The sequence below is a fragment of the Camelus ferus genome, unplaced genomic scaffold (assembly GCF_009834535.1).
Source record: "Camelus ferus isolate YT-003-E unplaced genomic scaffold, BCGSAC_Cfer_1.0 contig298, whole genome shotgun sequence".
NCBI lineage: Eukaryota > Metazoa > Chordata > Mammalia > Artiodactyla > Camelidae > Camelus > Camelus ferus.
Genome location: NW_022588414.1, coordinates 917,221 through 943,393, shown reverse-complemented (window position 1 = coordinate 943,393; position 26,173 = coordinate 917,221). Strand labels below are relative to the sequence as shown.

General features: G+C 32.8%; 1 protein-coding gene across 3 annotated transcripts in view; it reads right to left on the bottom strand.

The window, feature by feature from the left end:
- The window catches only part of ASCC3 (activating signal cointegrator 1 complex subunit 3), a 301,506-nt gene that overhangs the window by 255,868 nt on the left and 19,465 nt on the right, over nucleotides 1-26,173 (bottom strand). For all 3 annotated transcript variants that reach the window (XM_032476218.1, XM_032476216.1, XM_032476217.1), the window contains exons 2-4: nucleotides 25,200-25,330; nucleotides 22,868-23,018; nucleotides 8,076-8,635 (exon numbers count right to left, since the gene is read on the bottom strand). In XM_032476218.1, coding sequence (XP_032332109.1) covers nucleotides 8,076-8,635; nucleotides 22,868-23,018; nucleotides 25,200-25,289 — 801 coding nt within the window. In that variant the 5' untranslated portion in view covers nucleotides 25,290-25,330. The remainder of the gene's footprint in view (nucleotides 1-8,075; nucleotides 8,636-22,867; nucleotides 23,019-25,199; nucleotides 25,331-26,173) is intronic.

Sequence of the window (26,173 nt, the reverse complement as noted above, 5' to 3'; positions counted from 1 at the left end):
CTTTTAAAGTGCTTAAATATTTTTGAAATATATACTCCAAAATACTTGCAGTGGCCATGACTAGATGGTAGTGAGAGTACAGATGGCTCTTTCCTACATGTCGTGTATAAGTGTGGTCTAAAATTTCTACAATGACATGTTTTTCAAAACTAGCAAAATAAATCTGTGTTTTAAAAAAGGTAAAATTAAGAAATGAAATGGCATAAAAAACTAAAATTTCCACCACAATCCTGAAAAAATTAGAGAAAAAAACTAGATTCTAATAAAACACTATAGCTATGCAATAAGCCATAAACTGAACAAATTAGAGGTACACGAGAGGAAATATGGTGGCAAAAACCACAATAAAAACAAGTGTATTTACACATGTATGTTTTTAAAATCCATAAGAAGTGTCTAGTAGGTTAAATCTCTAACAACAACAACAACAACAAAAAAAATCCAGGCACATAAAAATGAGAGAAATAACAAAAAGAATTCTCTTATCAATGTTTGAAGCAAGGAAATAAAACCTGGACACGTTCCTCCTCAGGGAAGTCAGAGAAGCAAGTCCATCCTCACTTTGCATGCATCTTCTCCTACAGACACTATTAGCTTGAAAGAGCAGAACAAATACCACAAATATCGAATGCTACCTGTGGTAATGGAGAAATTAGTAAGGAATCACCTAGCTTCTTCAAACAAACAAGTTCAGGTATTCAGACCTTGATGAATCATATTCCAAGATTCAAGAACTACAGATTTGATGTAAGAGTCACTGCCATCTTTGAGAAATACTGAAGGAAAATAGAAGCTCCAGATGAAAGCAAAATCCCCCAATTTGAAAAAAGGATAAAAATGATGTGTTGTGAAAATTATTTAACTATAAGCTTAATATCAACACATGTAAATGGAATGAACAAAGAACAGGCTTCATAAGTAAAGGCATGGCAGAATAGTCTTAATTCTTATTCCTGAAATTATTTAGTTAGTTGTTCTTAGATTGGAAAAGCAACTGAAAGTCTGATACCTTTGAAGACAAGATGATGAAAGCATTCTATGTGTCAATACTGTTAGATCTACGGAGCACTGAACAACTGCATCCAAATTGTTCAGATAATAAATTAATGTCAACATAGAGGAAAACTGAAGGAATTTTACCCTTAAAAAAAAAAAAAGACTAAGGAGGAGAAAATAAAACTGCCATCACACAGTCTAAAACATAGTCATTTAAAAGAGTAGACATCTATAACTTTGCTGCCCCACGTACAGATACAAGACTAAATGGTAGATGTAAATGGAGTAGTTAGCAGTTCAGCACAAGTAATTACAAGAGGACTATTCAAGAAAGGAATAAGATGTCTCTTGGAAAAACTCTTCACTAGAATAAATAGACCATATTATATGGGCACCATTTGGATATACTGGGTGGAAAAATTCTATGATTCTAAATATTCTCTAAGTCTCAAAGTATAATTATATCCAAGGCAGATCTCCAGTCAGACTTGGGGTAGGGGAAGGACTCTTCTGATAATTTGATGTAAAGACTACAGGACAAAGCAACACATATTCAGTCCTCACAGCTGAAGGGACACTATTTGAATTCTCACCTGGTTGAATTTGGTGTCCTTATAGTTCAGCAGTGCTAAGACTACTAAAAAGAATGTACAACACCTAATAGATGGAAAACCTTTTCATAAAGCATTAATGTTAATCATTCAGCTCAATAATATTTTAAATTCCCTACTCTGGGTACCTAAAACAACACTGTAGACTCCTTGCCAATGTAGTATACATATTAAATCAGTGGTTTTCAAAATGTGATCTGGAATCTCCAAGATCCTTTCTGGAGGTCCAGAAAGCATTACAATTTTTTGTTTTAATATCTAATACAATAAATATCAAAAGAACATACTGGTAAACAACATAAAGAAAAGCTCTGTGAGGTCCTCAGTAATTAAGAGTGTAAAGGAGTTTTGAAAACAGAAAGTTTGAGAACCACTGTATTAAACCATGCTAATTACTCTACATCAAAATTTCAAAGGATGCTGGAATCGTTTATCATGCAAAATATGAAAACGAATATATGTACGTATATGTATGATTGGGACATTGTGCTGTACACCAGAGACTGACACATTGTAATTGATGGTACTTCAATAAAAAAGAAAGGAAAAAAAATCAATTATGCAAATAAGTCCTAAAAAATATAGTCTTCCCTCAGTAGATAGTCTAACCAAGCAAGTTCTACTTTTTAGGATCAGGCACCTATCCGGAACAGAGTTGGGTTCAGAAACGAACTTGCATGAGTCAAGTAACACCATCTGCATAGAGTTAAGAGATAACGCTAACAACAAATACCAAAATACACTTGCCATAAAGAACGAACACCATGTGAACAAAAGCAAACTTTGATATCAATACAACTCAAATTCACTTTTACTAAGAACTCTTTACCGAATTGCTCTATCAATATTTATATCAATATTAATAACTCTGCAAAAGTAGCCTTTAATAGTGAAATACCAAGAAATATGTATTCTCCATCTCCAACATACCTCCAATATTCTCAAGTGTTTTTCTATTAACACCTTTTTTATTTTACCAATTATTGTTAAAATCAGAACTCACTTCAAAAACTGAATTCAAAAAATTTTCTTTAGAATATTGAGACTTCAAAAAGCAAAACAGAACAAAAAAGTAGTAAAAATAATTCTCTGAATTAAGACCTAGCCTTTAAGAATCATTTTATTAATCACTTGAAACATCTATATGTAATAAGGCATAGATAAAAAATTATTTACTGATGTATAAGATATACTCTCTAATAAAACTTTGGTATGTGCGAATATATGCTCTTCATTCAAGTGGAAGGCAAGAAACTAACATTCAAGAACCTATAGTTTGTGAAACATTGTGCTAGGTACTTTGTATATATTACCTTACAAATCCTTACAGCAACATTGTGAAACAAATATTTCACAAATTAGGGACTGAGGTTCCTAAGGGCTTAGTAATTTGTCTACAGTCAACAACAGGTAAACAGACAGAATTTCCTTCAAAGAGCCTTGTCCGTTAGAATCCCTCTCTCTCTTCAAAGAATTCAATGACATACTGGATAGGAACAGTGGGCCATACTGGATAGGAACAGTGGGCCTATTCTGAGAAAAAAGCCCCGGAATTTCTACTAATGTCTTGCTTTGTGATTTTAGGAAACAAACTGGGTCTCGGGTTCTTTTCCTTCCTTTTTTTCATCCTTATACAGAAGATAACCATCCCTAATTCACAGGCCTGTGAAGACATTGGTTGCGTCAAGGAAGACAGCCCGGTCCATGTACACATAACAAACACACAAAACATGGTAATTTTGCTATTACTAATACAAGTACTTTCTAGGGGAAAAGTTTCTGTTGAAAGTTCTGTAACTATATGATCCCAGCAGGACTAAACTTATTGCTAAAATTCTGGTTACAGAACAGCAGCAGCAGGAAGATGTCTGTATCAATGATGAATGAGTCCTGATTAAGAAAATAACCTGGAATGTTAAATTTTATTTGCTTCTGGTGTTGAAATGTACTAACTTTAATAAATATTTTTTAAAGTAAATAAATCTCAAGAGCATAAAGACTTAAAGACTCTAGCCCAATCAAATTCTCAGGCTTGATCATAATGACTATAGCCTTAATAGACAAATTACTAGGAGTCAGAGTTTAAAAGGAAAAAAACCCTTAGGAGACAGTAACTTAGAGGTGGCAAAGTAGGGAAGAAAAAGATGGTACTGGGAAACCTAAGAAGTGGGCTGTTTTGCTAGTTCAACACCCACAAAACCACAGAATTACTTTAAATGTAACTAATCTCCTGCAAAAATCTTAAAACTCACCTTTAACAGGTCTCAAGGTTTCATCCTTTGTCTTATTTCAGCCAATTCTATATCTGGAACTCTCTATAAAGGACAGACACTATTTCTAAAGAAACTGTAAATCAGAGTAAACGCCAAAGTTTCATCAAATTATTTTAAATGCTTGATGTTTCAAAGAAATAAATACAGGAAAATGTACAGATCTACTTCTTGGCAAAGAAAGTACACACAAGAGTCAGGATGTCTGAACTTCAATCCTAAATTCACTTTTATTCTACAACCTTGGGCAAATTTCCCAACATCTTTGTAAAATACCTATCTTCAGTAAGCAATAATCCATGAGGTCAACAAAAGTTTTCCTTAAAGTACCAGCAAAACAGAGGTACAAAAACTGAGGAAAAACTTTTTTAAAGAAGCTGATGTTTGAAAAAGACATCAACTTAACCACAGTGGTAAAATGAAATTTTATTAGACTCTTATATTTGCTTTAGTATGTTTTTTTTTTTTTAAATCACTAGGGGAGGGGAGGAGAAATGCCTCAGAGTATAACCTTTTCAGCACTTAGGGTCTCTAACAGTTTTTAATCCAGCATTATCTACCTCAAAGCATGACTGTGGAGGATTACATGAAGTGATGCACATAAAGTACTTAATATAATGCCTTACTGAATACAGTAGGCACTCAAATGTAGCCATTATTATTATTACTATTGTCATCAGAATTCTGTCACTCCACGTTTCAAACTAAAACTTCTGTTACACCATGTTTGTGGTGTCATCATACACATACACTTATTATTCACATGCTTCCAACACTAGTTCAACAATAACATAAGGTCTTTGGAAAAAAAGACTTTAAATAGCCAGCCCTTAAGAACAGCTTTACCATCAGACATTAAGTCAATAAAGTAAATTCAGACATGGGAAGTCACAAGATGAGGAACAAAAATATCTTCAGCATAGACACAGTTTTTCATATATTTCTCTTAAGTTATATGTAATAAATAGTAAGTTTTTATGATTCCGCTAAATTTCTGGAGGAATAGCACAAAGTATGGTTATCCAATATTTACTATTCCATAGTCAACTAAACTTTAAAAAAATGGAAATTATGCTATGACATAAATTGATTACTCTTTTAATTATACTCTTCCATGGCTTAAGAAGGAATTTAAAAGTAAATAGACAGTACAGCATACCCTAAAGTGACAGTAACAATGAATGACTGTATTGAAACAATATTTTTCTACTGAAGCATTACTTCAAAATTATAAGGAACATTTCCTTATCAATACAATATAATTGCAAAGAAAGGGATCTAATAAATAATGAACAGTCTATCTTGTAAAAAAAATTATCATAATGATTGTTTGTTTTCATTCATAGATTTAAAAAAAAAAACACTGATGGATGAATCATTTAAAACTCTACTTCTCAAGCCACTGGGAGAATGTGAAATATGCACCTACATGTTAAACTGTCCATTAAATCCTGGATGAAAAATCACTGAACCAGACCATACAGGAGGTATCTACAGGTTTTAGAGTGGCTTATAATATACCTTAAGAAGGTGTACAAGACCTTATCTTATTTGGCCCTTACCTATTTTCCCACCTTTGTCTCTCATCACACACCCTTTGCATCCCTCAGTGCAGAGATTGCACCTTTCTAAACACACCATGTTCTTTTTCACATTTAAAATATGTTCCCTACTGTTTTCTGGTCCTCTTGAAGAAGTTAAATCTAGCCATATTGCAAGACTTGGCTGTAGCTTAAAGTCCTCTAGGAATACTTTTTCTACCATACTAACCCCTCTAAAGAATCTATGACCTAAATGTGATCAACAGATGAATGGATAAAGAAAACGTGGTGTGTATGTATGTGTATATAAACACACACACACACACACACAGAGGAATATTTCTCAGCCACAAAAAAGAATGAAATAATGCCATTTGCAACAATATGGATGGACCTAGAGATTTTCATAAACTGAAGTAATCAAAGACAAACATCATATGATGTCATTTATATGTGGAATCTAAAAATTACAGATTTCATTTACAAACCAAAAATAGACTTATGAACATAGAAAACAAACTATGGTTACGGGGGGGTGGGGAGAAACAGATTAGAAGTTTTGGATTAACAGATACATATTACTATATATAAAATAGATAAACAAGAACCTACTGTATACTAGAGGGAACTATGGTCAATCTCTCATAATGAGCTATAATGGAAAAGAATCTCTAAAAAATGGAAAAGAATCTTTAAAAAAATACATGTATGTATGTACACATATAACTGAATTGCTTTGCTGTACACTTGAAACTAACATTGTAAATAGACTACGCTTCAATAAAAAATAAGAAAAAAAAAGAATCTATAATTGGATCTTTTACACCCTCATTTTCTTTGTATACAGTATCATAATATCTATGGTTTTGGGGAACACTTATTGACATGTCTATTCCTACTAAATAATAAATTCCCTGAGAGAGAATCTGCTATCTTATTCATCCTTTCATCTTCAGCAACTAGCACTCTACCATGTGCTACAATGTATGAAGAATACATAGATGTATGAATTCAGTTTGACCTTGTAATGAGGTAGATTATGAAAAAAATCTTGAGAATTAGAAAACGTTCCCCTTCCAACAGTCAGATTCAGTTACTCAAAAATTGTGGTGAAGAACTATGAAATACAAACTTTGCTCTAGATATTCTGAGGTTTAAAAAGAATAGTTTTATGGCTCACTCAGAAAAATAAAGTTTCCATTAGTTTGATGTTTATAAATTTCAGTTTACTATAATCATAATAGCAAAATTGCTATGTATTATAAGCAAATACCAGTAGAATTTTCTTTATAAATCACAATTTTTATAACAATAATACTATCTTCAGAATGTCAGAGAAATTCATATATAAATGTGGACCATACCTGATATAAATTAAACCAAGTGTAAGACATTCAAGGTAAATGAGACTGATTAAAGAATCAACAGCATGATTACTTATTTTGAAATTAAGGTAATGAGCATAATATCCAACAATAGTATGGGTTTAGTCCTCCAATACCTGTTTAGCTAATTCCCTAATTTTCCATTGGGGGGGGACTCGATTTTTCCCCCCTACATTCCTGATACTTCATATGATTTTAAAATCCTTAATTCCAATAATAATAAGAAAAATAATCACAACTACCATGTAATAAGTACTTATCAAATGCTCCTTGTCATTTCACATATTGATATCTCATTGAAGGCTTACAACAATTCTATAATCTATGTATTCCTGTACTCTTGAGAGAACCCAATAAGAAAATAGCCTCTAGGGGATTCAATTACCTAAAATCTCACTACCAATAAGTGGGAAAGGAAGGACTTCTGATTTCATAGCCTCTGCCCTTTCTACAACAATATGCCATCTCTCTTAATCCTTCATCAAATATGCTGCTCATCCATTATTAAAATTGGGTTGGCATTATTTTAAATTTATAACAGAAAAGGAATATAATGCCGGTACTGAGAGCAAAACTGAACTCTTCAAGATAAACTTTTCATGTGACAGTAAGATTAAGTCATCATTTTGAATAACAACCAAATGAAGACACAAAAATGAATTAAAAAGTTTTCTCTGTGTGATATAAGAAACTTACAAAAGCACAGTCCTTTATTAAACAAGTAATATTAAGTAGTCCAGTTACTTCTAGATCAGTCTGTTTTTCAAAGCTTATTATTTCAATCGTAGAAACTAGTCAAAAATACTTTTCTAAATCAGTAACTCAGTATATAGATAAAATTTCTAACTTTTTGAAGTTTATAATCTTTTCATCAAAGGTCTCAGAAATATAAAATGCTGTACAAATACTAACAGTTATTTCTAGATTAACCACATAATTTATCAAACTACAGGTTTTCACTTTTTGAAGAAGGGACACTACTGCTTATTACAATGTAACAACAGATTTAACCAGAATTGTCCCAGTAACCAGGACATGTGGAGACTCCAACTATTGCCCTAGGCTCTCCCCATATTCATTATACTCACAGGCCTCCTACAACAACCTAGTGGAAAGATATGCATGCCTCCTACGTAAAACCATGTGGCCACATATTTGACTACCCTAGCACAACATTAAAGACGTACTTTCTTTGCTAGGCATATATGTTTTAAAGGCTATTTCATTAAGATAAGTCACATTAAGATAAAACTGCAGTAACTTCAACTATACCTCATCCTGAAGTTCATCACCACTTTTAACAGAAGCAAGCATATCGTATAAAGTACAGCAAAGATCTTCTACTCTTGTTGCTTCGGCCATTTCACTTAAAGTTGCATTTAAGTACTTCTCAACTTCACACCACAAAAAGGAGTCGTTTGTTTTTTCCACAGCCTTGAGGTCTGGGGTGGAATGCTCCTGAAAATGGTCAGCCAGAAACTTCTTGTAATCCAAGCTTATTGTTTTCTGAGATTCACCATTTATTGGCAGCTCGTCCAAGTGGTCCAAATCATGCATGTCAAAAGAAAATGCTAAATTTTTACCAAATAAAATTCTATCATCACATTCATCTGTTGTCATCTGGACAAGAGCAGTAAGGCTGTCTTCACAAAAATGAGAGGTGATTCGATTAGTAGCATTACAAGCCGCAGTGGCAGACGATGACGGAAAGGGACCAAACATCTGTCTGATAGCCTTTGTCTCCTTGTGACCAACAGAGTCCCTTAAGTGAAACGTCTTGAAGAGAAATGCAGCTGCACTTTCAATTGCTTCTTTCCCATGATCCATTCCAACTATTCGAAGACAAAAGAAACAGTTATTAGCTCACATGGTTCACGGTTCAAGTTTCTCTTTTCAAAAAAACTACTACAAACATTTTTCTGAGTAAATTCAACAGCGAAAATATACTGGTATTTTGATATAGATATTGACATAGAAAGAGAGAGAGAAAGGGAGAGGGAGAGAGAGAGATAAAAGATAACCAACTTAGGAACAGGAACATCCCTTTAAGGCCATTTCCAAATTCCTGATGAATTGTATTAAGTAAACAATGCACTATCAGTAAATATCCTATATCCAAGCACTGAAATTACCTGTAATAACCCTTTACCTCTTTCTAAAAACAATTTGAGGCATTAGCTAAAACTTATTAAAAACTTACTTAAAATGATTTGATGAGCTAGCTAAATAAGTAAGTGAAAACAACTATCTGAACACAGACTTTTGGAGCTGGAAGAAAGTCTCACAAATCCACAACTTTCTTTCCATGTACTGTAAATCTGAGATGGTAAGAAATAAATTTGTATAGTTTTCACTCAAAAAATTTATTACATAAATCAACTATACTTCAATAAGTAAGTAAATAACTAAATACTTCCAAAAAAAAAAATCCTGCTGTTGAAAAGAGGCCAGAAGTAAATTCCTTATCAAAATAAGAGGAAGTAAAAAGGAGCAGCTCCTAATTTCTCTAACACATTAATTTCTTATATCTGACTCTCTCTAAAAGGAGAACCTGTATTTGTGTGATAGAATCCAAAGAATTATTCCTAGAGCAGGAAAAAAAAAAAAAGAATTTCAACCTTTTAGAAGGCCCCAAAAGTCAATGTGACTTAACTAAAGTAATACTGGTAAAATTAGTAATAATATAATTAATACCATCATCTTCCTGAAACCATGGCTTCAATTATATCATTAATCACAAATCTTAAGCAGCTAATGATGTAGCTTGGTAATTCAACCTAAACTCCTATACTTTGTTTACAAGTCACGCCAGGAGCTGACATAATTCTTTTTATCCAATTTTAGTGCTCCAGCCAACAAGAATTTCTATCTTAGGTCCTGCCCTAGTCTATGCCTATTTCCATACCTTCATTTAATCTTCCCCAAGGCCTCTGATTATTCAAATTCTATCCGTGTTTCAGAATCCAGCTCAATTGCCTCTTTCAAGGTGATTACAACACTGTGTACGTTGTTGGGTCCCCACATTGTTAACCTAGCCCAAATTAGTTGTCTCAACAGAGATTTAAGCTGTTGAATTTAACTGAACCCAGGCCTCAGTGACACCAGGCTAGTGTTTTTACATTATACCACACTGCCTCAGTAACTTTTTATTGTATCTGATGTTTACACGTGTGTAGATTGTTTGAGTGAAGATAAGAAACTTTACAATGTATCTATTATTTAATTCTTCAAGTATAAAGACTACTTTTATAATTATAAAGAACCTATAAAACACCATCTAACAATTTTTTTTAGTATTTAGGAGGATACACAACAAAAATCTTCTATAAATAGTACTTTTTAGTAAATTAATTCGATAGCATTAGTGCACCTTTTACTTATTCAGTCTATATATGATGCTTGGAGAACTTAAGTTTTGGATAATTTAGGGACTGTGATAATTCTACAGATAATTCAACAGGGTTAGGGATACTAAAGTGTGAACAAAAATGGTATTCACATTTACAAACTCATTCTATTATCTAACATTGTAAATATGTATTCTTTGGTCTAGATATCATTTTGCATCTTGGAATTTTCCTTAAACAACGTACTAAAAACTTTTACATTAAAGTATCTCAATTCTTCCTAATAAAATTATCTCCATCTTATAGATACTAAAATACAGACTCAGAATTAAATTTGGGACAGATCAAACAGCTATTTAGTTATTAAGCAAGAATCAAATAAGTTTCTAACTCATAAACAAAGTTCTTTCTACTAAACCACATGGATTCCCTGTAAATTCCTAGGAAGCAGATTTATCTCGAACTATCGTTTAATAAGGAAATAAACAAATAAATAATCATCATCTTAGGAAATAAAGTAATAAATGAAAGAATAGTCTTAATTTATTACCAAATGTGAAATTAATTTAAATATCTATTATTAGCTTACTGGTTAAATTATGCTAAACCATATATTACTTTCACTATATATTGGATCCAAATATTTTGCCACAAAATAACCTCCACAATATATTAAATGGGGGAAAAGGTAAGTTATATGTCCATTTTTGAAGACAAAGAAAATAACTGCAGACAGAAATATCTTCAAAGATTAAAAAAGAATTTTCTCAAGGTTTCATATTTTTGAACACTGACTTACAGCTATAAAATTTCAGAAAAAAACATACAAATGCTTTTAAACTTTTAAACCTAGTTGGGTAAGGGTGCTTCATATATGTTACTACCCTTGCTTAATTACAAACTCTTCTTCTGCACAACCTACTCAACGCCATCGTTGAGTCGGGTTGCTAAGACTGGACACCTGTCCACACCACAAAGGTGTTCCTCTGAAGTGAGTCTCTGTACCGCGTTACTTGGGAGCCTGGGAGCCAATTTTTGAGAAGCATTAGCAAACAGCATTTGTTGCCACTGTTAGCTCTCCAAAAAGAAATAAACTATTCATTTTGAAACTAACAAACATCTTAGGGGTCGAGGGGTCCTAAGACGCAACGACCATTCCACTGCCTTCCGGCAACTGCACACGCTTGTCTTCCAGCCCGGAGCCGAGACACGCTTTGCGGCACTCCGTCCGCATGTGATGACGTAGCACCGTGGGGGACTGGCTGTCAGAGGACCCCCGATAAGAAGGCAGCCCAGGATTGGAGCAGAGAACTGAGGGCCCGAGGAGGGTGGCAACAAAGGAGCCACCCCAACCCACTAGTACAGCACACCCAATAAGCGATCTTCTGGTGACTGAAATATATGAAGGGCGTTTGTAAAACAGAAAGTATCTGAAGAGAATGGATGCAGTCAGGTGTGTGACTTATCAAAGGTCTGGGAGGCCCAACCCGACTCTCAACAAAATGGGATTAGAAAGAAAACCTAGAGAAACCTAGCCGCTTCTTTGCTTCTCCATCAGCTGGCCAAACCTGTACATAAATAACGGGCTACACCGAAAGGGACCGGGAGGCCGGGGAAAACGCGCCGTGGTACGCTTCTAGGGTGGAAACTTGTAATAAGTACCCATGTTTCTGTTTTCTTACACAATATATCCAAAAATTGAACTTGTTAGATTAACCGTGAGGATCGTGTTCACAAATAACCTTTTTTAAAAAAATTCCTTTTATAGTTTAAGTACACTTTAGTACCATGTCATCTTTTAAATGATTATTAGGCTTAAGTTCTTTGGTGCGTTATTTGCTCAAGCTTTTTCTTTCACACCATTGACTGTGCTAATCTTTCTGATAGGAATAGGGATTTTAGGAAATTTAGTTTTGTCCTCAAAAGACTCAGCAAAGAATAAAATATAATCAATTGACTAAAGTTTGAATGAAACTTAAGATCTCCAAACCTTTAAGGAAGCCCATCTAGTCATCTACCACTTGAATATCTAATTTTCTATCCATAAAACACTCAAACTATAAACCAGAAAACTGGTTCTACACACATGGCACTTCAACTGCAATATATTTAAAAAGATGCCTTAAAATGTCACTAGAACACTTTTTATTAATAATAAGAACTTGCCCTACCTGCTTTAGTTATATTGAGAACAAATGAGATGTGAAATGTAAAAGTGTAAAGATACAACCAGTAACAGATTACTGTAACATTATAAGTATTTTAAATCAGAGCTCTGTGATGAACACAATCTTAAATCATCCTAAACACACAATTTACTTTTACAATTTTCCTTTTGACTGCAAAATATTAAGAATTAAAAGGTTGTAAATTATAACATTTTAAAATTGCCTACTTTAAAAAAGGGTAAGTAGGAAATTTCAATTGAAAGTTGAATAAAAATATCCATCAACTGCATCTTTAATTGCTGAATATTCCATTTAAAAGTTGTCAACAAATGGATTCCTTTATCAGTTAAATCTTCAATGTGTAGGAGAAAAGTATTTCACAAATATCTTCTATACTTATAGTTTAATACTGAAATGTTCAAAGCAGTCAAATTTATCTTTTCATTTTATGCCAAACTTTAAATGTCCATTTTACCCCAACACCTGATCTGCAACTGTAAATACCAAAATATTATAACCCTGCATCAATGTTACCTTAAGCTCATCCCATTTGTGAAAAATACCAGCAAGGCAAGCAAGCTACTATAAACATTTTATATTTGATAAGAGATTAGCTAACAGATTTAACTGATAATTACTATGATTTATTTTACAAATATGTGAAAATACTTGTACCAGCACGTTTCATAGGACAGCACTACATATAAAAAAGCACAAAACTAATATTCAACTTGAACATATACTATCCCATACCCTCATCATTTTTCCCTCTTACATATTTGCCTCCAGTGCCTGTTAATGTACTTTTTTCCTAATATATTATCTAAAATTGTCACGTGAGTTATAAGCATTTTCCTCATTTTACAAAGAAACTCAGATACAGAAAGGTTAAAATAACATACTAAGACTCTAAGAGCCAGGGAACATTTTTTTTTTTTTGCATTATACTATCTTTCAAACGATCACCAAATTATCAAACTTATGATGTAACACATGTACACATTTTTCTTATGGTTTTTTGCAGCATAAACTGAACAATTTACATGATATAAATTTAAAATTGCCTAAGTAATGCAATATAATGAGTTTCATTTATTCTAGAGAAATTATAACTGTACATCAAAGTATCTCCAAAACCTTGCATTAAGTAGGTAAAGTATTCAAGAAATGTTCTACTTAGTAATTTGAAGGAGTTGCTTAAACGTTAAGATTATCTCTACACTGATATAGAAATTACTATCTTCAGGGTGAGCAAATATTTGGTAGAGAAAAACACTAATACAAGAGATTGAAAACAGACCAAGGTGTATTTCTCTGCTTTAAAGTCAGCTTTCTAATTTTACATATATACATTATAAAATGTGAATACTCATCTTAAAGTGTATACTTTATGTCAGTATTCAGTCACTGTATTACCACTTCAACTACTAAAAATCCTACATCAAATTACAACTTGACTTCCCAAACAATGAAATGGCTAACAAAAAAGTTTTGATTTTATATAAAAGCCTTTTATAATACAATCATACCTTTAGCATCACTAAGGAAACATCTCTTAGCTCACTGACATTTAACTAGCATTTTTAAATTTAATTCCAAGGGAAAATTTTTTTTAAAATAAAGTTCACACTTGAGTGTTGCATCCATTTATCAGGTGCTTAGTAACATTATACATACTTGGTAATACTATAAAGAAAATTAACTACAAACTTAAAAATGCCTCTACCAAAGAATGCCATGTAATTTCCTTATGCTTAGGGAGTGATAATAATTTGTAAATGAAGAATATACTGATAAGCTAAAGCAAACTGTGAAGAGCTGATCCTATTTCTAACTCTTGCCATTGCTACAACAGCTATTTAATTTACAGCTTTTTGCCATGTCCCCAAGTAATGTGAACTGCCTGCTCATACAGCTGTTAGATTTGCAGTTACCTACGATTTCATTAAGCGATTCAGCTCTTTCATTTTGTAATTTCTCTTGTGAAATGGACATAAATATAACACACCTCTGTCCCTTAACATTCAAAACATAATCTAATCCTGTCCCATTTCCCTCTTTACAAATTCCTTCCTGACTTAGTCTTGGAAGTGCCTGACATTTTCATACCACATGACTAAGCACATATATCTATCGTACCACTTAATTACTCAGAGCAACTGTTTGTTTACCAATGGCTACTGGTACATTAAGGTTATAATAAAATTATTCACTGACAGCCATTTACGAGGCTTTACTTTAGGCACTTTGTAGTATTGCATAACATCACAACAACTATACAAAGTAAAACATTACTATCACATTATTATAGAAGAGGGAATAGGTTTAGTGATATTAGTTATCTATCCACTAGTAAATGACAGAACTGAATTTGTACCAAATATATTAACTGATAACTTGAAATTATCTCAATTGTAAGAAAATAATTCTATGAAAACTTAAAACTGAAAACAAAATAAAGATGATATGAAAATATAAAACAAAATAGTAACAAAATACTAGCTTTCTGGGAGCCATCCATATATCTAAAAATAAACCATAAGCAAGTAGAACTTATTCCAAGAACAAAGATGACTCCATTATCAGAAAATAAGCAATATAATCTACTCTCAAAAAATTAAAGAAGACTCTTCTAGTGCATAGATATGATGGCTAGTAGTGGAGCAGACATAGTGAACAAAAGGCAACAAATACGAAGAAAAGGCCAAGCCATTAGCAGTCTTAAGCCCTAACATTATCAAGCTGCTGAATTCTACAGAGGGAGTTTGTCAAATGAAACAACTAAACCCACTTGGTCTCTGCCACTTTTGCTGCTTTTGATATTTGAGATAAATACATTCCTAAAGCATATATTTATGAATGTATAAATATGTAATAAAAATATATAAATAGGCATGAGAGTAATACATTCTGATTTATTTATTATATTTATGATATTAGTTACCAGAGACTGAGCTACGTAAGGACTTCTGAGCATGTTGATAAGATTTTATTTCTTAAAAAAGAAAATCCAAAGGAAAGACAGCCAACTGTTAGGCTGAATGGTGAATACCCTGGTATTTGTTATACATTTTTTTTATCAGTCTGAAACATTTCATGAAAGTTGATAATATAAAAAGCCACAATTTTTATTTTATTAAATATAACAAGATATATACAGTACAAATGCAACTCAAAGAATTATCACAAAATGTACACACCTATGTAATTTGGGTAACTACTTCCAGAAACAGAACATTATCAGCTCCCCAGAAACTTCTCCTATATTCACTACTAGTCACTATCCCCTTCTTCAAAGGAAGCCACTATCCTGACTTCTGAAACCTAAGATTAGTAATTTCTAGTTTTCAATTACACATAAACAGAATCATACTGTTCTTCTGTGTTTAACTTCTTTCAGTAAACATTATGTTCATAAGATTCATTTATAATATTACAGGTAGCTATGTTTTGTTATTGCTGTAAGGTTACCTATATATTATAATTTATCTGTGCCACTATTTAACAGTGAATTGAGTTGTTTCCATTTTAAGGCTGCTACAAATAATGTTGCTATGAATACACATGTCTTTTGTGTGCATGTGCAGGCATTTATATTGGATATTTATGTACGTATTACTGGCTACTATGTACCAAGATTTAAATACCACTTCTCCAACCACAGGAGAGACTATCAAACAGTTACTCAAAGCAGTCATACCAATTTAAACTGTACTGGCAGTGGATGAAAATTTTTGTTTGACTATCTTGAGCCTGACCAACAGTAGGTAAATCGGTCTTTTTAACTTAAACCATTCTGATGGGCATGTAGTGGCATCTCCCTGATTACTAACAAGCTTAGGCATATTTTCATGTTTATTAGCCATTCAATTATTTTCTGTGAAGTGTTTGTTCAAGGCTCTTACTCATTTTTATATAGGATTATCTGTCCTTTTCTTATTGATTTGTAGTTCTTATTTAATGAAGATACAAGCTCTCTTTTTAGTTATATATGTTTAAGTGACTTTCTCCCAATCTATGACCTGCCTTTTTACTCTAAAAAAATAAAAACTATCAATTTTAATGTAGTCCAATTTACCAATCATTTCCTCTATGAAAGCTATTTTTTTGTTTAATGTATTTTTCCATATAGAAAGATAAAGATACTCTTCTACATTATCTTTTAGAAGATTTATTGTTTTGAGCTTCATGTTTCATTTTATAAGCTGCTTAGAATTATTTGTATAGGTACATTTTTTCATATGTATATCCAGTTGACCCCGCACCATGTTATGAAAAGTCAGCCATGTCTCACTACCTGAAGGCCTTGATGATAAATCAAGTATTCCTAGTATCCATGGTTCAGTTCCTGAACTAGATTCCGTCTGGTCTATTTGTCTATACTTTTATCAACACCTCACTAAATTACTAATCTATATGATAAGTCAATATCCAAAGAGTAAGCTTTCCCTCTTTATTTTTCAAGGTTGACTTGGCTGCTCTTTGCCTTTGAATTTCCATATAACTTTCAGATTTTCTTGTCAGTTTCCACATACAAACATACAGCTACAGACACAAACCTGCTAAGAGTTTGATTGGGATCACACTGAATCTGTAGGTCAATTTGGGTAAAAAATACATTTTTATAGTAGTGAGTATTTCAATTCTCTGTATATCTTTCCACTTATTTAGGTCTTCTCTCATTTCTCTCAATTAATATTTCAGTTTTCCATGGGGAAATCCTGCTCATCTTTTGTTAAAGTTACTTCTAGGCAGTTGATAATTTTTAATACTTTTGTAAATGGCTTTTTTAAAAATCTGCTGCTGGTAAGTAGAAATAAAATTGATTTGTAAACTGACCTTGCTAAATTCATTTTCTACCAATATAGTCGTGTGACCAATGACTGTTTTTTCCATCTTTATACTTCTTTTTGTCTTATTACATTAGCAGAGACAGTGAGAAACAGAAGTGGTGACAGGCATTCCTTCCTTATTCCCTGACTGAAAAAAAGAATATTTTACAACACTGCATCATTAAATATGATGTTTGATCAAGGTTTTTTTTAATAGATAGTCTATCAAATTAAGGAAGTTCCTTTCTATTCCTAGTTGGCTGAGAATTTATTTTTTTTCACAATTGGATTTTAGATGTTCATAAAATGCTTTTTCTTCATCTACTAAATAATCATGTAATTTTTAAACCTCTATTGCTTTACCTGAATCCCACTATTCTCCCCACTTAATAATTTAATAATTAACATGTGCACACACATGTACTTGCATTCCCTCTCACACATCTCGTATGTTTTTTTTTTCCTTACTGACCCATTTGACGGTATACTGCATGCAGTCTTCATGACACTTCATTATAAACACCGAGATTTAGGATATCCTCCTTCATAACCACAAAATCATTATCTCACCTAATATCTAACCTAATATTACCTAATGATACCCAACACATACTCAGATTTCTAAAATGGTCCCAAAAGTATCCTTCTAATTTTTTTTTTTTGATTCAGGATTCAATCAAGGATAGTACATCACATTTGATTATTATATGCCTGTAACCTCCTTTAATCAATATTAATACCCTCCTTTTTAAATGACATTAAGTGATTTTGCCCAGTAAAGCCGTCAAGGCATATAGATTTCTTTGTGTCAAGTTTTTGAATTATAGATTCAATTTCCTTAATAGTCAAATATTCAGATTTTCTATTTCCTCTTTTGTCCATTTTGGTCACTTGGGTCATCTTGGTCCTTCAAATCTGTTGAAAGTCTGCTCATCGTCTCATCTTCCTCTTCTCCACCTGGCCTCCTCTTCCAGAATGGACAGTCACCTTTAGGAAAAAGTGGTCCAAACCAGGATCATGTTTTCAGGGTTTACTTCTGCTTCCAGATCTTGGCCCCATAATTCTTCATCGCTTTGGTAATACTCTGATGCAGTCAAACAAATTTTATACTATATAGTTTTAATAGTTATTCTCAGAGTGGTTCCAAATTACCTTGTCTGCCTATTTACGGGAAGCAGAACTCAACTTTTTTTGTAATTTATACTTTGCAAGATAGCTATTTTTCACAAGCACTTCTGGAAAACCCTGTCATATCCCATTCATAACAGGCCTTTATCATTCTAAATGTCTACCCTTACTTCCACAGACAGAATTGCTAGATCCTATTAATATCTTCCTATACTTCCTTTTTCCAGTCACTGCTTAAGCTGCTTTCCACTCTCAGTTTTGATCCCTCACTTTTTTAATAGTAAAATCTTATTCCTTGACAACTTAAAAACATAATGAAATTCAAATTCCCTAAACCACACATTGTAAGTTACTCCTGTTCAACCTACCTTTTGGTTCACCCTTTTATTAAAGTTATCAAAGGCAAAATGCATAAAAACATCAAAACCAAAAAAAGCAGCGGTTATAAATTAGAGAAGGCAAAACAAATAGGTCTGTGTATGGCAAAATAATCTGAACACTGAAAAAAAACAAAACAAAACAAAAAAACCTAGTTCAGTTCTGGCTGAATCCTGACCTGTATTCAGGATTCAGAGTAATGTCATTAGATCATTCTGTTCTAGCCCTGGGAGAGAGATTCAGTTACAAAGCTGGTTAGGGAACTGTTGAGCCTTTCTACTGACCTTTCTACCATTCTTGACCCTCATCCTACTTTCTATCTACACTGTGAAAATCTTAGCCTCCTAAAAGATGATTCGAAACTTGAAGTAACAGATACATGCCTAATAAATGATGCATTTTACTGACTGCCACTATCAATCTTGATCTATTTTTAAGAAGCATTTTTACTTAGAGCACACAAAACATATTGACAAAGTTTCATTACCAACAGAATATAGGTTAACATGACTGTTGCTATCCTTCAAAATCTGTGGAGCAGATAGCTATGTCTATAATGAGTAATTAAATAAATTAAGATTAAGGGCAAGAGTACTATTTTAAGATAATTTATAGTATTTTCTCCCTTAAGCTAAGTTTTATTATTAAAATAATCTTAAGGGGAGAATAAAATTGTAAAAAGGTATGGGAATATATTAAATGTAAATCTGAGAGGAAAATAAATACTTTTAAATTACAATAAATTTTTAAAAGCTGGCAATTGTTAGACATTGTCAGCATCAGAGGTAGTAGAGATCATGGTTGACTTTTAGTTTAGATTCTCAATACTTCATTTATTTACTGAACATCTACTGTATCCCCTGCACCATATTAGGCACTGGAGTAAAAAGATGTTGTGATCCCTGGAATCCTTTATCATCAAGGCATTCACAGTCCATCAGGAAGGGGACAGAGGTAAACAATTATCAAACAATGAGAAAGTACTCTAAACAAGTATGGAATAGATGACACAATGGAATACTATCTTCTAACATTAGAAAGGAGTAACAGAGGACACGAATGAAGCCTAAGTCATTTCTTCAGAGATAGAAGCATTTTACCAGATGAACACAATGAGGAAAAGTATTCTAACACATAGGAAAAAAAGTAAGACAGAGAAGAACCAAAGGTACTGCTCAGGAAAGTGACAGTAAACATTACACATATTAGGAATAAAGGCTACATGTCATAGAATGACAAGGAGATGAAAAGGTGAATTATTTTGATTCATAAAGCAGCTTTTTTTAATGTTCATTCTAAGGAATTTGGTCTAAAGAGTAAGCTGGGAATAAAAATGAGCTCACAAAGATCAGCCTAGTGACAGGGAAAAACCTGAGTAAGAAAGGCTGAGGCAACAAGCTACTGTAATACTTCAGACAGGATATGGCAAAAGCCTAACTAGATCAATGGCAAATATGTAGCTAGAGTGACCAAGAATAGCTGAAAAGTGGACCTGACAGAACATGACCTCTGACTACAAAGAGGAAAGAATCTAGGATTTCCATCATGTTTCCATTTCAGAATTTGGGTCTAGGCCTATCTGTGCCACAAATCAACCATGGGAATCACTTAACCTTCATGGGGTCTGTTTTTTTTCACATACAAAATGAAGGGATTAGGTAAGAATGTTCCCTGATATCCCCTTTTGCTTAACATACCTATTACTCTGACTGGTCAATATACATGGTCTTAAACTAGTACCTCATACTACCACATTCACTGAAATATAAGTGAATTGTTCTTTTTTTTCTTTATTCTCTTGCTCTACCTTTTTGACACAATTACACGAAAGCTACCTGTGCTAAAAGTGATATAAGAGAATTCACAAGGACATTTTTCCCATGAGACTAACCTTTTCAATGCTGCTAGTTTTAATTACATATCTAGTATCAGCAGTATTTTCATTCAGAGAGAGTGGATGACTACTAGTCAATTTATAGTCAACTATAAATTTCACTAAAGCTAATAGTCATTCAACTTAAACAGACCATTAAAAAATGGATACAACAGAGCACTTGCCTAAACTCAACCCTAAGATTTTATCTGTCATGAAAATATTTCTTTGAGAAATAACAACTCAAAATAATCAATTCCATAAAAACATCAGTCAACAGATTATTCCGAGTATAAATAAGGTGTTTTGCTAACAGACAAAATTCCTAGGATTACGTTTAATGACCAACTATTTAAAACAATAATTTTTGACTTGTCAGAAGGAAGTCGTCTAAAGAATAACTTATTTTTTTAAAGAGTTTTTTAAAACTCTTAATTTCTACATCTAATACAGAAATAATTTAGTCATGACACTGAATAATTCAAGTTCAATATTTTACAGTGTTTTTGCTAACTATTCTGGGGTGTTTTTAAAATGAAATTACACAAGAGGAAGTACATTAGAGTTTTTGAAAAGTACTTGAGTCAGACTACCACCCCTCCCACCTCACCTGCCTGTTCCCCCCCAACCCCCGCCCCTGCCCCAGTGGCATCTCAGGAATGAATAGTGAAGCTCAGAAGGGTTAAGACCCTACTCAGTGTAAACTAGGCAGACTAGAGACTGCATTTTCCCTACTATTTTCCAATGAACCTAACTGCCTCAATATTCTTAAAATATAAAGTATGATTCTATGTCAAATGCTATCACAAATCACATCAAAGTGTCCTCTATTTTCCTTAGGCTTAAGCAAACTCAATTCTTACTAAAGCTCTTGAACTTCAAAAGATCATCTAATTGAAAAAACATACATGACATTCATTTTGTACTTTCACAACTTAAAACAATAAGGACATTAAATTCAATAGTATACTATATTACAAACCAGTAACTAATTAATACATCAAACAAAATAAAAATATTCGAATAATAAATTCAAAGATTTGATGATCATAAAAAAGAAGTGTTCAAGTATATGAGATACAACAGAAACACCTTCCAAAGTTGGTGAAGGGAAGAAATCTGCCAACCAGCATATGGTGAAGGATCTCAATTTTCCTTCTAACCAAGAAATCATCTGAGACAACGTTTTCATTTATTTATCAAGTGAAATCTTCATTAAGAGCCTAAAATATGCCAGGCATTATTCTAAGCACTGGAATGGAGTATGTTGAACAAGAAAAATAAGATGCTATTTTCATGAAACTTACATCTTAGTAGCAAAACACAGGCAATAAACAAACAAGCATAATATCAGATAATAATAAATGTTATAAGAAAATGTTACTGAGGATTACAACATAAAGAATGACTGCGTAACAACTTGAGATTGGATATCAATGAGGGCCTCATTAAAGAAATAATTTTTAGGTAAGCACAGAATGACAAGAAAGGATCTATCTGCTCTAAGATTAGGACAGAAAAGCATTCTCAGCACAGGGAAGAGCATGTACAAAGACCCCCAAATAGGCACCAACTTGGTGAGTTTGAGGAAGTGAGAAAGGCCATGTATCTGAAGCACAGTCAGTGAAAACAAGGATGACTTGAGGTCAAAGAGAAAGGTGAAAGCCAGATCACGCAGGGCCAGAATTATCAGTCTGAACTTTTTGTAGGTATAAATCTGAATTTGAAGTTAGAACTACAGTAGTGTTAACTACAATTTTTAATTATCAGAGTATGAAATGAGACGATGAATTTCAATGAACAAACTCAGACATTTTACCAAAGAGTCATTTGTTTTGTTTCGTTCTGTCCTCAATTATGGGAAAGTAACCTGTGGTAAGCATACAGTCTTACAATCCCTAATTACAACTTCCTTCAAGTATAAGCAATTGATGAGAATGCTAGCGTGCGGTGGGAAGTGAAGCAAAGTTCGGCTGCAGTACTGCCCCTTGCTGTGTGCTAGGCAGGCGTCAATAAAAGAGACTGAGCTACATGGCTTTTAAGGTTCCTCCCAACTACATTAAAATTTTAATTTACCCTATCCTTATTTCAATCAAGACAGTGGTTTTCAAACTCTGAATTTCTATAAATTCCTCAAGTTTGACTGTATTATAATTACTAGTATACTTCTGCCACTGTACTATACAGAATCTTAAGCTCCATGATATGTGAGACTGTCTCATAATTATGAATACTTTCCTGGAAATTTTAACCTTTCACTATATATTATATAGTTTAAAAGGAATCTGTTTTTGAACTATCGTGGTTTTAAAAAAAATTAAAAAAAAAAAAAAGATACCTATTTGTTTTGCAGCCTGCAATAAATCTTTTAAGTCTTCATTTACACTTTGCATTTCACTCTTCTCCAGTTTTTCATTCAAAAATTTTACTATCTTCTTCCATGTCAGGTCCAAACCTACAATCTGTTCATGAAGTTTAGACCGCTTCATCTGAAACAGACAGCATAATACAGAGACATAATTGATTAAAGGTTTTTCTCAAATCTATCATTTATTACATATATTATGCATTACATTATACAACCTGGCACTCACTATCCACAAGAATTCAAACTGTATCTATTCATATCCAAATTTACAGCTCCCAGAAGGAGCTTTATGTAAATATAATTTAAAAGAATCTCATTTGTTTAAAAGATATGTTTAATAAAAGCTTCTTTTTTTTTTTTACAGTTTAATCATAATGAATACTCATTATGAAATAATTTTCATACTGGAAAGTAAAAAGCAAAAAAGTCTAACATTCAGATAATAACAACTGGTAACACCCCATGTACCTCTTTTTCATATTTCTGCTTGTTTTTAACATAGCTTGTTTAACTATATTGTATATAAGAGCTTTTTATGTCATGCTTTTTGATAAAAGGCATTTAACAAAAATTAGATTCCTATGATGGGCTCAGTATATTCAAATCATCACCACTTTCTTAAGTATGATCCTAGGACAGGTTAGGCATCTAGGAGATTCTTATCTATACACACTCTTTTTCTTGAATAAATCTTCCCATTCTCAAGAACTGACACAGTGGGAACAGTGTAGCTCAGTGGTGGAGCGCATGCTTAGCATGCATGAGGTCCTGGGTTCAATTCCCAGTACCTTCATGAAAAAAAAATAAACATAATTACCTCCCCCCTCTGAAAAAAGTTAAAAAAAAAAAAAAAAAAAAAAAAGAACTGACACAGAAAGCAATAAAAAAATTTTACTTCAAATCATTGGACTTGATCCATGGATTAAACTTTCTGAAGTCCTCTGACCAAATGAAAAGTAGCAGGTCAGACAGAAAACTGTAATTTTCTTCTTGATTGTACTGATGATATTCCTATTATGTAATTTTCTTATTGGTTGTACTGATGATATTCCTATTACCTTCATAATTCACTATTACTTCCCTGACTCTCAGTTTTCTAAATTGAAATGGAGCTAATTAACCTGGGTTTCGGGGGAGGAAAATAGGTGAATGTAGAGATGAAATAAGTTGGTCCTAAATTGAATTAAGCTGTTAAATGGCTCATAAGTACATAGGTTCATTTTACTTTTCTCTCTCTTTCGTATATGTTGGATATTTCCCAAGATTAAAAAATTACAATAAAGTGAGGCACATTATATCTGCTACTTTCTTTCCTTAGGGGGGAAAAAGTATTTAAAAGCCTACAAGAATAAATTAAATGACATGGGATAAGCATGTAGTACTTACACATTTCTCAAATTTTAAAATCTTCTGTTGTATTTCTAACATAAAATAACCAGTAAAAGGGCCTTGGTTAGATGAGGAGAGGAAATGATTCAAGTACGATAGCAGTATTAATTAATTGTATAGAATATATCCTTAGTTTAATTGTTCTGAAATTGCAAAACAGCTCCCAACATAAAGAAGGCTAACTGTTTGTACGTAGCAAAACTCTGTATCAACATTAGAGGAAAAATTTCTAGAGACTATTACATATCTTTTCTTCCTAGTATCAATTTTTAAGTGAATCTATTAATTGTAAAATCGCATAAGGGCTTTAAGCAGTAAATTCCAACCTACTAATAAACGATGCTAATATTCTATAATAGATTCAAATAAGGTATTAGCAAAGTGACTGCTGTTTTCTAAAAAACAGCATAGGGCCAGTTCTGTCATGTATTATATTATATGGCTCATTCCTTCATATGTATAGTTTATGAGCCTTTAGGCCTCTAACATTCACAACCATTTATAAGGCAAGACAGAAGCCAATTATGAGACCAGCTACTCAGTTTAAGAGATTAATATTCACATTTCCATGTTTTAGTACAGACATTGTTTCTGACCATTTGATAAGAATTTTACCAGAGACCTAAAAATTTACTCAAATTTTAATTACTGGATTAAATTACAAAATTAACTGAGATAGAAACCTATGGAATAGAAAAATTAACAAGGGATTCAATATCATAGCTCTGTTTGTTCTCTTTGACAATATAGTCGTAGGTGCTTAAGAGAACTATTTCTACAGCAAACATCAATATACCCATTCCCCTTCTTGGTATAACACCAAACAAGATAAAAGGCACACAGAACTGTGAAAAAGAATGTCAAAATGTGCCCATATTTTATGTTTATAATTGTTTTCATCTAAAACATTTACCTGTAAGTCAGCCACTTCTTCATTGTAATTATCTTGCTTGGTGACATTTGAAAAGGAGCGCAAGGCTCCTGTGAGACGAGGCAAAGCCATCTATTATTCAATCAGTGATCCATACAATGAGAAACCTGAAACTGAAACAAAACAAGATGATATTTATCTGTAGGGAGGAGGTGGGAGAGGTAATCAAACTCAACAAATTGGCTTGTACAAGAGAAAAAATAAACCAATTAGTTAAAAAAGCAATTACTACCAAAGACGAAAAATTCTCCTGACATATTTTCTACCCAAGTAGTTTTTTTATAACACACTGACTTATGGGTAAAAAAAAAAGAAAAAAGAAAAAAGACTAAAAAAGAAAAACAGAACAAAACACTTATTTGTGGATACTACTATAACATTCCTTCAAAGTTAATTCTACAGATTCTTAAGGACAGGCATCAAATACTATATTACCACAGCCAGTAATATTGAAAGAGATGAAAGCACTTGCCCGTCTTTTCTCTAATTTTGTTTTATGCTGATTTCATCTCACATTATCCTTTAATTTCAGTCTCACTGGCTTTTTCTCTTCTTAAAGTACCAAGCATGTTTCCACCTACATGCATTTTCATCAGTGATTTCTTATGCTCCTCTATGTTCATAGAGCTGACTCCTTGACAAACAAGTCTTGATTTAAAAGATACCTCCTGAGATGTGGCCTTTCTTGACCACATAATCTGAGTCAGGGTAGCTACCCAGTTACTATCCATCGAAGAACAAAAGTTTAATTCTGTTTATAGGCACTAGTTAATATTTTGACATTCTCTTATTGATTTTCTTATTTATGTACTGTCTCACCCCACAAAGAGTAAGCTTCATGACAATAAAGACCTTCATTTCACTGATCTTCCCTGGCAAAAAGAACAGTACTGAAATATTTTTGGCACACAATAATTATTTGGTAAATAATAAGAGGAAGAAAAACAGAGAAAAGG